This window comes from Procambarus clarkii, chromosome 56 (assembly GCF_040958095.1).
Source record: "Procambarus clarkii isolate CNS0578487 chromosome 56, FALCON_Pclarkii_2.0, whole genome shotgun sequence".
Taxonomy (NCBI): Eukaryota; Metazoa; Arthropoda; class Malacostraca; order Decapoda; family Cambaridae; genus Procambarus; species Procambarus clarkii.
The window spans coordinates 24029766-24042846 of NC_091205.1; the positions used below are offsets into that span (position 1 = coordinate 24029766).

Consider the following 13081-nt stretch of genomic DNA (forward strand, 5'->3'; position numbering starts at 1 on the left):
GAGAACCCCCCATGAGAACTGTGCCGACAACTACATTCTTGTCCGGTTGTCGGTAATTTGGAAGGTATTCGGAACTGCTGCAGAACCTCTCGGGCTGATGTATAATATATTATTATTTTGCAAGTTGCACATAGCTGCGAGGAAAGTTGTGTAAAATATGGGAGTTACGAGCGGCCCGGGAATGTGATCCTGAAATTGGCTCAGTTTCATGTGAACCAATTACTGAATAAATCATATTTGAGAAGAATGTAGTGTTCGGCGCCCTTACGTGTTCTTGAGCAATTGGTGATTTCGCTTTGAGTGTGTGCACTCGCCTATTGCGGGCTCACCATAGCCCGTGCTACATGGAAATTTAGTTTTCAGTAGATGAAAATAAAGCAACAACACTCACCTGGTTGTATATACTGGGTGGAACAATAGCTCCCTGGCCCCGACTTTCCGTGTCTTATTCAGTCAATGCAACGACTTCAATTCCTCCTCTTCCAGGCACTGTTCGTCTTATTTGCTAGTAAAGATGCTTACTGAACTGGCCTCAACGCTAAGAAGTTTCCTGACGTCTCTCCGTCCTCCCACCAGTGTCCTCTAGTCCACCTTTAAGTTTGAACATTGCCTCTTGGTCCACCTTGCCAGTTCCTCTGAGTATCTTGCACGTTGTTATCATATCCCCACCTGATTCGCCTTTCCTCCAGCGTGGTGAGCATGTGCCCTTTCAATCTTCCACTGTAGATGGGTTCCCTGATCCCTGGGAGAAGTCAAGTCGCATTGCTCTCTATTTTTATCCGTTTGAATTTTATTTTTTCGGGTGTCGAACCCCTCCCGGGCGCTGCATACTCAATAACTGTGCTTACGGTGGATCATATATACCATTCTCATGGTCAATGTGTCTGGCTTCCTGAAGTCTATTCTGGTATTTACCTTTTGGACATGTGCTTCAGAGTTATATTTTTGTTCATCTTTCCACCCCCGTGTCTGTAACAAGCGACAGTTACAGACGTAGTATGTAACTGTCTGCCTGCCTGTTTATCTTAACTGTCTGCCTGCATGTCTATCTGTGTCTGTCTGTCTCTGTCCACACGTACCTGTCTCACAGACTAGTACGTCATCTTTCATGTGGTTCGCTCCTCCGCGTCTCGGAAATTTATAGACCGTAAAATAGCAGAGTTGGGTCGTGTCGCAACCCCACCTGTTGGTAATGCTTGTTACGGTGCTTAACTACCGTGATCGTCCAGATTGTGAGGGATAGCAGAGTGCATGCAGAGGGGAGATGAGGAGGGAGAGAGAGAGGCGATCTCCACCGTCATCTCAAGATCATTTTGCTCTCGTTAACGACATCGTTTAGGTCTGACAAAATGGCAGTATCAGATGATTTGGCGTGAGAATCTGAATCAAAGTGATCGAGGTGCTTGCGCAATATCAGGGAAACGCAAAAAAGAAATCGCTTTCATTGGGATTGGTTAACTCAGCGTGACAAGCCGCCGGTTTTTGTTCTGATTATAATTAATATCATCAATATTATTGAGAAATTCAGTAGGAGTCTTAAGGAGGAGTCGAACCTATGCTCCGGTACTCCCAGGCAAACGCTCTAGACCATTATATCACGACATGGTCAAAAGCATTACAACCCGGGATGCCCCTGAATCCTCTAGGGTTCCTGAGGTATAACCTCCGTACATTGTTTTGAATCCTCATCATGACTTCTACTGATTTTCTCATTGATACATCACGTTAATATGATTTATTTGTGCTTTATTATTATTCGCTATTTTTTCATTATTATTCTTATTAATATTCCGCCGCTGACCTGCTTACAGTCCCGCTACGAAATCCTAAGATGAAGTAACAACATTGCAGAAGGCCTTAAGGGCTCCCTTTAAGAATTGCGTGAGAAAACTTAAGTGTTCAACCAGTCTTTTATATTGCCATAATGGCTGTGGTCTTCTGTAGTGATTGTCAGAAGGAGGAGCCACTCGTGGCAGACGCTTGGCCCTCTGTATCGCTGACAGCCGCTAAGTAAGATCTAAGGTCTTCTTTCCCGGCTGGGCGAAGTGGTTGTTAGTGCGTAGCCAGCGGCACTATAGCAAGCTCGACCCACTTGCGCCATGTACGCCACCTGGTGTTCTTGTAGCGGCACTACGCAGATATGTGTTGCTGTGCGAGGACGCGTGCTGGCGTATGGAAAGGAGGAGCTATACTAGAATCATACGCATTAATATTTAATTATTAATATATATATATATATATATATATATATATATATATATATATATATACATATATACATATATATATATATATATATATATATATATATATATACATATATATATATATATATATATATATATATACATATATATATATATATATATATATATATATATATATATATATATATATATATATATATATATATATATATATATATATGTACCTTCATTAACAGCAGGTACAGCATCAGGATCTGCGAACTGATACAAAAATTCAACCAATTATGAACCATTAATTTTGATGTTAGGGAGCAGTAGAACAGAAGCACACTCACACCCCATCAAGCTTGTATACCCATGTGTTCATGAGAAATAGCATTACACGTTTCAGAAGATAAGAGGAAATATCAGCACTGTGTAGAAATGCCCGACAGACCACTGGAACATTATCTAACACAATGCACAGTTACAAACCCAATATTTCAACAGAGATTTAACAGCGCATGAGTTGTTTAACAAACTGGATATAATCTTACTGAAGTGAACATACGAGTCCTAAATACTCATATATACGCCACCTAAGTTAGAGAGAAACGAGGAACACTTGAGTGAGCCAGCCAGAGGCTTGGGATCCGCGCAGGAATATCCTTGCAAAAAAAAAAAAAAAACTTCACGTTGTATTCATCCGTACTGTATTTGTATGTCTGTCAATAACAACAAAAATAATAACAACAACAAACATCTAGCATCAACTATCCCTCCTCCTCCATCCCCTCTTCATTCCTTCTCTCTCTCTCTCTCTCTCTCTCTCTCTCTCTCTCTCTCTCTCTCTCTCTCTCTCTCTCTCTCTCTCTCTCTCTCTCTCTCTCTCTCTCTCTCTCTCTCTCTCTCTCTCTCTCTCTCTCTCTCTCTCTCTCTCTCTCTCTCTCTCTCTTTCTCTTCTCTCTCTCTCTCTCTCTCTCTCTCTCTCTCTCTCTCTCTCTCTCTCTCCTCCCGTTCCCTTTCCTCTTCAACATTTTTCCTCCCTTGTTTCACGTTCGCAAAGCTAACAAAACAAAGATAATAAACAATAAGTGAAAGGAAGAGCGTCTTACCCTCCAAGTCATAACTCGACACAAGACCAATTTAGAGAAAATCTATGACATAACGCTCCTGTGATCTGACAGTGATTTAGCGTCGTATTTAGAGGTAATTTATAGAGTAATGTTATTGGCACTTAACAAAAAGAAGTCACAATAGCTTATGAGACCGTTACAGGTAAGAGATCATAGACGATTCTCCCACGTTCATTATGGAGAGAGATTGTGGCTCTCAGGTGTGTTGAGGTCAGAGACCCACCAGTCAGGTGTGCTTGAGGTCAGAGGACCCACCAGTCAGGTGTGGTGAGGTCCAGAGAGCCACCAGTCAGGTGTGGTGAGGTCAGAGACCCACCAGTCAGGTGTGTTGAGGTCAGGGACTCACCAGTCAGGTGTGGTGAGGTCAGGGACCCACCAGTCAGGTGTGGTGAGGTCAGGGACTCACCAGTCAGGTGTGGTGAGGTCAGGGACCCACCAGTCAGGTGTGGTGAGGTCAGAGACCCACCAGTTAGGTGTGTTGAGGCCAGAGACCCCACCAGTCAGATGTGTTGAGGTCAGAGACCCACCAGTCAGGTGTGTTGAGGCCAGAGAGCCACCAGTCAGGTGTGTTGAGGTCAGAGACCCACCAGTCAGGTGTGTTGAGGTCAGAGACCCACCAGTCAGGTGTGTTGAGGTCAGAGACCCACCAGTCAGGTGTGTTGAGGCCAGAGAGCCACCAGTCAGGTGTGTTGAGGTCAGAGACCCACCAGTCAGGTGTGTTGAGGTCAGAGACCCACCAGTTAGGTGTGTTGAGGCCAGAGACCCCACCAGTCAGATGTGTTGAGGTCAGAGACCCACCAGTCAGGTGTGTTGAGGTCAGAGACCCACCAGTCAGGTGTGTTGAGGTCAGGGACTCACCAGTCAGATGTGGTGAGGCGATATTTTATAAATAACATGCGATTTCTATAAGTGCATTTCCATTCTGGGCGGCTACACCAGTTGAGTGAGTGGGCGCTTACTAATCCGCTACCTGCCGCTTGCGTCCAATTAGTCGCTGGACACCTCGACCAACCTGCGCCTTTGGCTCCCATCCGGGGACAACTGCGATTAATTTCCTTCGTGGTTTTGTCAATCTTGAAATTTTACGATCATGAATTCTTCACTTTCGCCTTAATCGGACTCTACTTTGGTCATTATCGGGGACCGTTTCGTCCCTAATCGGACTCTACCGGATGTCCGATTAGGGACGATATGATGGAAGTCCTTCACTCCCCGTGACGGTGAACGAGTGTGTGTAGGACTTCACTATATCTCATTATTTACGTTTAGTTCAATGTTCACCCTGTTGTCCCGTTATGAAATCAGGTGGCCAATGGGAACTTGTCTCCCACAACCCGCTGAGTAATGGAGCTGTCATCTCCCCAAAACTATCGCGTTGACGACCAAAAAAAAGTATCATGTGCTCTGATTGGCTCATGCCTTCTCATTTTTTTTATATTCAGGCCACCCGCATAATGGCTCGCGTCACCCCATTCTCGACTGGGCCGGAAACTTGCGTGAAAACCATGCGAAATATTCTGGAATACAGAAGTTGCAATTTAACTTACCGGGGGCGAATCATATACATTTGAGACACATAAAACATACTCAAATATACTGTTTCCTAACCATATAACAAGACCTTAATATGATACTGAGTATACCTCACAAGAGAGTTGAATTCCATGGCCACAAGGCTCCATGGAATAGCCAATAAGAACTAAGAAAGAATCTGGTCATCGAACCCGTGATCTCGGCTTACGTAGAGTCAGCTGACACGGTTGAGTATCTTGTGCGGTTGTGCCTGATATGTGACATACTGTTCGCTTCCTTCGCTATACTGAAAAAGTTATGGTCTGAAATTACAGTCCTAACCCCAATTCCGTTTTCTTTGGATGCTTGTTAACGCTTATCCCAAGAATCATGTGCGGTTACGTGAGTGTGTGTGTGTGTGTGTGTGTGGGTGTGTACTCGCCTAGTTGTACTCACCTAGTTGTGGTTGCGGGGGTTGAGCTCTGGCTCTTTGGTCCCGCCTCTCAACCGTCAATCAACATCTTTGTGTGTGTGTGTGTGTGTGTGTGTGTGTGTGTGTGTGTGTGTGTGTGTGTGTGTGTGTGTGTGTGTGTGTGTGTGTGTGTGTGCGCGCGCAGCATTTGTCATATCGCCTCATGGTTATCACGTGTCATGACCTCTTGTGGGTCATGTCATCAGGCTTGGGAATTAAGTTCAGTTCCTTACCTGTCACGTCGTCATGTTACGAGTTTGTGATTGTGCAGCCAACTACAGTGAGCATTTGAGCAGCAACACGCGCGTGCACCTGTGCTAACGCACACACCCTCCTTCCCCCCCCCCCCCCACACACACACTTGTAGATGAAATATTTCACATATCAGGCAAAGAAAAAAGATCTGGTACTGTTGATATCACACCGAACTTCGCAATCCGTCCTTCTAATTGAACGTCACATTTTGACGTATACTCTTACCTCAGGTCAAAAATCGTCGTACTAGAAAATGTTAGCGGCTCGCGAAATTGACATACTGTCCCGTTTTCTGTTTTGGGACCTCTGGTAGGTTAGGAGAGGGACACTTTAGAACGACAGTTTCTTGACGTCGGGAAACCTTAGGAGGCCGCTGCTCATCAAAATAATATTATCAGAGACATATGCTAGGTTGGTCAATATAAGAACTGTTTTAAGAAACTTGTGTAACGAATCATTCAGAACCTTGTATACCACGTATGTCAGACCAATCCTGAAGTACGCGGCTCCAGCGTGGAGTCCATATCTAGTCAAACACAAGACGAAGTTAGGAAAGTTGAGAGGTATGCCACTACACTAGTTACACAGCTGACAGGTATGAGTCACGAGGAAAGACTACTGGAATTATACTTCACGTCACTGGAAGACAGAAGAGTTAAGAGATATGATTACCCCCGTACAAAATTCTCAAAGAGGAATTGACACAGTAGATAAACTGACAAATTATTTAGCACGGGTGGTCCGTGAACAAGGATCCTTGTCCTTGGACCTCGCCACCAGTCGTGTTCTCTTCCTTGTTCATCATGAACTGTTCTTCAGGTCATGTATATCTTATATACGTGACCTGAAGAACTTATATCACGTATATCCCTTGCTTATCACGCTCACCGCCGTTTGAAATCACACGTTGTAGTTTTCTTCCCAGGAGGCACAGCCGAGGGGTCCTTCAGACCTCGTTTGTGGTGGGGTAAATATTGGTGGAGTTTGTTGAGCCGGGCGGTTGTGGGTGATTGTGGAGGGGGGGGGGGCAACACACCCAGTATGCAACATTCGGGACCAAAGAGCCGAAGCTCAACCCCCGCAAGCACAATTAGGTGAGTACTGTGCAACCTCTGCCTGTCATGATGGGATTGATCTGAGTCTTGCACTAAGCTCCGGATGAAGCACAAGAATCAGACGATAGATTGAGAAAAAAAACAATAATATAGAAAATTAAAAAACTGAAATATCACTCTTACAATGTTAGTTTAAAAATACATATGTATTAAAACAAGCATTCTCTCCCCTCATCCCTCCCTCCTTCCTCCTCTCTCTCTCTCTCTCTCTCTCTCTCTCTCTCTCTCTCTCTCTCTCTCTCTCTCTCTCTCTCTCTCTCTCTCTCTCTCTCACAGCTTATTAATGTAATTCGCTTGCAGATAGTCAGGCTACTTAGGCGGGTATTGGGAGTGATTTGGAGGGGGTGGGGGATGGGTGGTGGTCTGATCGAGACGGGGTGAAGGGAGGGGGTAGGGGAGCCAAGATGGTGAAAGGGGGTGCTAAAGAAAAGGGGTGAAAAGCCTAAAATCGTGTGGGAACTGTCCAGACCTCAAACCGGAAGTGTTTGCATGTATAATGAGCTCTCTTGGTCTGTCACGATGGTGTGAGAGAGAGAGAGAGAGAGAGAGAGAGAGAGAGAGAGAGAGAGAGAGAGAGAGAGAGAGAGAGAGAGAGAGAGAGAGAGAGAGAGAGAGAGAGAGAGAGAGAGAGAGAGTTGAGAGAGAGAAAGACTGATAGGGAGAGTTAGTTACCTGTCCTAAGACTCAATGGGTGTTAGGATAGGTAACTAGACCACCTATCCTCAATGGATGTTAGACTAAGAAACTCGAACATCTATCATCAAATGTATACTTGGATAGATAATTCAAATTCATATATCATTAACTGTCTGGATATATAATATTTCACTTCGAAGGGAGGAATGAGAATGTAAAGAAGCTGAAAAAAGAAATAAGGAAGTGGTGAAGATAACGGGAACTGAAAGAAGACTGCAAAATGCGAGACTGATTATAACGTTTTCCGAAAGAAAATGGCGCGAAAAGACAACAATTGGCGGTAAAGGGCCAGATTGGCGGGAAGTGCATCACACACCCACACCTACCCCCTGAGCCACCCCTGATCTTCTGCCCTGGCCCCCACACCTGACCCACACTCGTTATAACATGAACCTCACTTGATCCGCCCCTTTACGGGCTCACCATAGCCCGTGCTACTTGGAACTTTTTGTTCTGAGTAGCTGAATCTATAACAACAACAGATCCGCCGCTAACACACACACACAACCCTCCCATATGACCTATTCCTGACCCCTCACACACACATATAACCTTCCGCCGCTCCACCTTGTCTAAAATTCACGGGTGAGCTCTTTACTGGCAAATTTATAATAACAACAATGACATTGCATTAAAAAGCATGCATCAAGAGTCCACAATTATTTTTTGTCATCTAAATATAACGTCACACTGGGTGACCTCGAGAGGTCCTCTGTTCCGGCCGTTCATTCCCCTTCCCTGCAACCTTCCCGTCCTGCAAGTTCCAGGGATTCCCCTGGTTTCCCGGTGGTTGGGAGGGGTAAGAGCGCGTGACCACATCCCAAAGGGACAAGATTCCCTAGTTCCAGAGGGACGAGAAATGGGAGAAAAATTCGTTTCACTATTTATATGGAAATGTTTCTCCCGGAGGCTTTTACATGTAGTGGATCTTGAGAGTTCTTTTTCCCTCGAAGCCCCGACCTGGGACTAGGCTTCTGAGGTGATTACTATTTGCTCCGTCAGGCTGTGTATGGCCGAGGAGCTTGGAAGAGCTGAAGGTTGATATTGTTGACCAAACTACACACTAGAAAATGAAGGGACGACGACGTTTCGGTCCGTCCAGGACCATTCTCAAGTCGATTGTGTACAACGACGGACGACGACGAAACGTCGTCGTACATTTTCTAGTGTGTGGTTTGGTCAACATATTTCAGCCACGTTATTATGACTCCTCGCCTATTATTTCTGCTTGTCTCTGCTTGAAGTACGAAGTGTCTGAAGGCTTTGTGATGTCAAGTCTGCGTCGTTCCTTATTAAGTTCGAAGTTTCCAGACGGCCAATGCTATTTCTGCGTCGCTCTGTATATGATATGCAGTTCTTATATGCTGTATGGTATGACTTCTGCGCCACTCTGTACGAGATACAACGTTACCAGATGCGCGATGTTGTCGTCTAGGTGGATGAAAGATTATTTATAAGAATGGTAAGAATGTCATAAATTCTTACTATGAATTGAATATATGAAAATTAAGAGTGAACTCAAAGTCAGATCTTTTTGTTTATTACATTAAGCGAACTTTTTCGGGTATAATAGTTTTTGTGTGTATTAAAGGGCAAGAGCTTCAGAGAACCGTTTGCTAAAGTGCTCGTGTTTGATAAGGTTGAAAAGGTTTGCTTTTCTCACTGTCTCCTGACCCCCCCCCCCCCACACACATACACACACACACACACACACACACACACACACACACACACACACACACACACACACACACACACATACACACACACTGAGTATGAGCCAGTAAACACAGCCGTAGAGCGCAACAGAGCCAAACACACTGCCGTAGAGCGCAACAGAGCCAAACACACTGCCGTAGAGCGCAACAGAGCCAAACACACTGCCGTAGAGCGCAACAGAGCCAAACACAGAAGGATGATAGACTCTTCTCGACAAAAGGCTGACCAGCTCTGCGCTTTGGCATCGCTCGTCTCCTAAACAATTACAATTTCATTTCATCCAGCCACAGAACTTGGTTCTAAATCCCCCACAGCCCATACCTGTTTGTTCTCTCCCAGACAATAATATACCAGTACCCAGATATTTGATCTATTACAACTAACCATTAATATCACGGTGAACTAGAGTATAAGCTCTGTAGAAACTTATTTAATATTCACGATTTAATTTAGTTTTTTTCACTGTTCTTTGTATTACTCTTCCCTCGTTTTTTTCCCCTGATAGGGCTATCTTAATTTCTTCCCGATATATTGAAAAAATCTTACCTTTTTCCTTGACAGACATTAATTTGCCCAGATTTGTCTCTGATAGACATTAATCTGCCCAGATTTCTCCCTGACAGACATTAATCTGCCCAGATTTCTCCCTGACAGACATTAATCTGCCCAGATTTCTCCTTGACAGACATTAATCTGCCCAGATTTCTCCCTGACAGACATTAATCTGCCCAGATTTCTCCCTGACAGACATTAATCTGCCCAGATTTCTCCTTGACAGACATTAATCTGCCCAGATTTCTCCCTAACAGACATTAATCTGTCCTTGTGTGTGGTCGACAGGTGTGTACTTCCACGTGGTGGGGGAAGGTGTGGTGCGCGTGACGGACCGCAGACAACAGATCTTCACCGACAAGGAGAACTACATCGACTTCCGAATGAGGCTCCTTGGGGAACCAGGTGAGGCTGGAGAGTGAGGCGAAGGAAGCAGGGGAGAGAAAGGCGATTGGAAAGAAAAAAGGAAGGATAAAAGTAGATAGTAAAGACAGAAAGAAGGTAGTAAGGATATAGGAAGAAGTATGACAAGTAGGAAGGAATAGGGAGAAAGTATGAATGGGAGAGTATGGTGGTTTGAGTTGCGTTGGTTTCAGGCCTCCTGGTTGGTGGACTGGTCAAGCAGGCTGTTGGACGCGGCTACTCGCAGCCTGATGTATGAATCACAGCCTGGTTGATCAGTTAAAACCCACAACGCTCAACACTATGTTACGACAATATACGAACAACATCGTTACGTTGCGTATGTCGGTAAGAAAGCCTCATATACCACAGAAGATTCACTCTACATATAACAGGAGCTAGCCTATATATAATGGTGGCAGAAAGTTAGCTAGCTTACGGGCTCACCATAGCCCGTGCTACATGGTCGTTTCGTTCTGCGTAACTACATCTAAAACAACAACAGTTAGCTAGCGCGTATTGCACGTGGATGGGTGAACTGTCTGCATAGGTGGAGATGGATAGGTTATCAGAGTGCAGATAGGTAGATAAGTTACACAATTAAATCACAAAAAAACGAGATAAAATCTGCGACCCAGGATGCTGGTTAGATCTCTCTCTCTTCTGTTCTGAAGATCTTCTCATTCAAAAGGTTGCAAGAATAGGCTGTGTAGGTTGGAATAGGAATATAGGCGAAGGTTGAGATCTGGGGGGAAAGGAAAGGGGTAAAATAGGTTATATATGCGTTACGAAGAGAGAAATAGGTTGCTTACCAGGGCAGGGAGTTAAGAGGGGACAGAAAGACAGGTGGTGTGTCGCGAATAGCTTGGGGGTACTTGGGGGATAAATAGAGGGTGCGGGGGTAGATGGAGAGGTCATGTGTTAGAAACCGAGGGATTGGTTACAATCCTGAGGGAGCAACAGAGTGATTGGTTACATACCTGAGGGAGCAGCAGAGTGATTGGTTCCATACCTGAGGGAGCAGCAGAGTGATTGGTTCCATACCTGAGGGAGCAGCAGAGTGATTGGTTACATACCTGAGGGAGCAGCAGAGTGATTGGTTCCATACCTGAGGGAGCAGCAGAGTGATTGGTTACATACCTGAGGGAGCAGCAGAGTGATTGGTTCCATACCTGAGGGAGCAGCAGAGTGATTGGTTCCATACCTGAGGGAGCAGCAGAGTGATTGGTTCCATACCTGAGGGAGCAACAGAGTGATTGGTTACATACCTGAGGGAGCAACAGAGTGATTGGTTACATACCTGAGGGAGCAGCAGAGTGATTGGTTACATACCTGAGGGAGCAACAGAGTGATTGGTTCCATACCTGAGGGAGCAGCAGAGTGTTTGGTTCCATACCTGAGGGAGCAGCAGAGTGTTTGGTTCCATACCTGAGGGAGCAGCAGAGTGTTTGGTTCCATACCTGAGGGAGAAACAGAAAACTTGGTTACATACCTGAGACGACTAGGATAGGTTGTGAGAATTGTGAACACAGAAATAGGTTGAGTATCTCTGAAAGGAAGGTGGTAGAATGAGTGTGTGTGTGTGTGTGTGTGTGTGTGTGTGTGTGTGTGTGTGTGTGTGTGTGTGTGTGTGTGTGTGTGTGTGTGTGTGTGTACTCACCTAATTGTACTCACCTAATTGTGCTTGCGGGGGTTGAGCTCTGGCTCTTTGGTCCCGCCTCTCAACCGTCAATCAACTGGTGAGACTGTGTGTGTGTGTGTGTATGAGTGTGGGTGTGTGTGTGTGTGTGTGTGTGTGTGTGTGTGTGTGTGTGTGTGTGTGTGTGTGTGTGTGTGTGATTGTGTGTGTGTGTGTGTGTGTGTACTCACGTAATTGTACTCACCTAATTGTGCTTGCGGGGGTTGAGCTCTGGAACTTTGGTCCCGCCTCTCAACCGTCAATCAACTGGTGAGACTGTGTGTGTGTGTGTGTATGAGTGTGGGAGTGTGTGTGGGAGTGTGTGTGTGTGTGTGTGTGTGTGTGTGTGTGTGTGTGTGTGTGTGTGTGTGTGTGTGTGTGTGTGTGTGTGTGTGTGTGTGTGTGTGTGTTAGAGAAATATGTATAGTAGCCATAATAGAGGAAAAATATATTGAAAAACTGAAAACAAACAAAATTGAATTAATCGAGGAAGAAGTCATACCCTCAAACATACAAGTAATACAAACGAACAAGAAACAGCTACAGAGCAGTGAGAAAAGAAAGAAAATATGAGAAGAGAATAGCAAATATAAAACAAAATTTGGCTCCTTCCCCGAATGGGGAAGGAGCCGGTCGGCCGAGCGGACAGCACGCTGGACTTGTGATCCTGTGGTCCTGGGTTCGATCCCAGGCGCCGGCGAGAAACAATGGGCAGAATTTCTTTCATCCTATGCCCCTGTTACCTAGCAGTAAAATAGGTACCTGGGTGTTAGTCAGCTGTCACGGGCTGCTTCCTGGGGGTGGAGGCCTGGTCGAGGACCGGGCCGCGGGGACACTAAAGCCCCGAAATCATCTCAAGATAACCTCAAGATTCCCCACATAATCGTGAAAATCAAATTGCAAGTGAAAGACAAAATCCAAAGAATACAGTTGGGAGATTGGCTAACAGAGACTGAAAAGGAAATGTGTGAAACATTTCACACATTTTGTGCTGCGGGGACGTTGAGCCCTGAAATCATCGCAAGGGCGATGATTTCAGAACAACTCCAACGTGTGTGTGTGTTCGTGAGGAATGAGAAGCGCTCAGAGAGCTAGAAAAACTGCTCGGGGAGATAAAGCTGTTTGACCAGTCGGGTACTCGGGGCATGTGCATCACAGGTTAACGACCTTCAATAATTAATCCTGCGAGCGTCCTTAGAAACGGGGTAAAGATGCAGTGGAACTGTGCAGTGCCCAGCTGCGCATGTGGAGACATGGCAAAGACAGTTCCAGTCAGTAAGAATGGGAACAGAACAGTTTGTAAACCTGTATCATTGACAAGCGTGGTAGTAAAAGCACTAGAAACAAATTATTAAACT

The 13081-nt window shown here is 45.2% G+C and overlaps 1 protein-coding gene across 3 annotated transcripts in view; it reads left to right on the forward strand.

Annotated features, from left to right (window-relative positions):
• Positions 1–13081, forward strand: part of Vdup1 (arrestin family protein Vdup1) — a 65349-nt gene that overhangs the window by 39320 nt on the left and 12948 nt on the right. For all 3 annotated transcript variants that reach the window (XM_069305901.1, XM_069305900.1, XM_069305902.1), the window contains exon 3: positions 9932–10048. In XM_069305901.1, coding sequence (XP_069162002.1) covers positions 9932–10048 — 117 coding nt within the window. The remainder of the gene's footprint in view (positions 1–9931; positions 10049–13081) is intronic.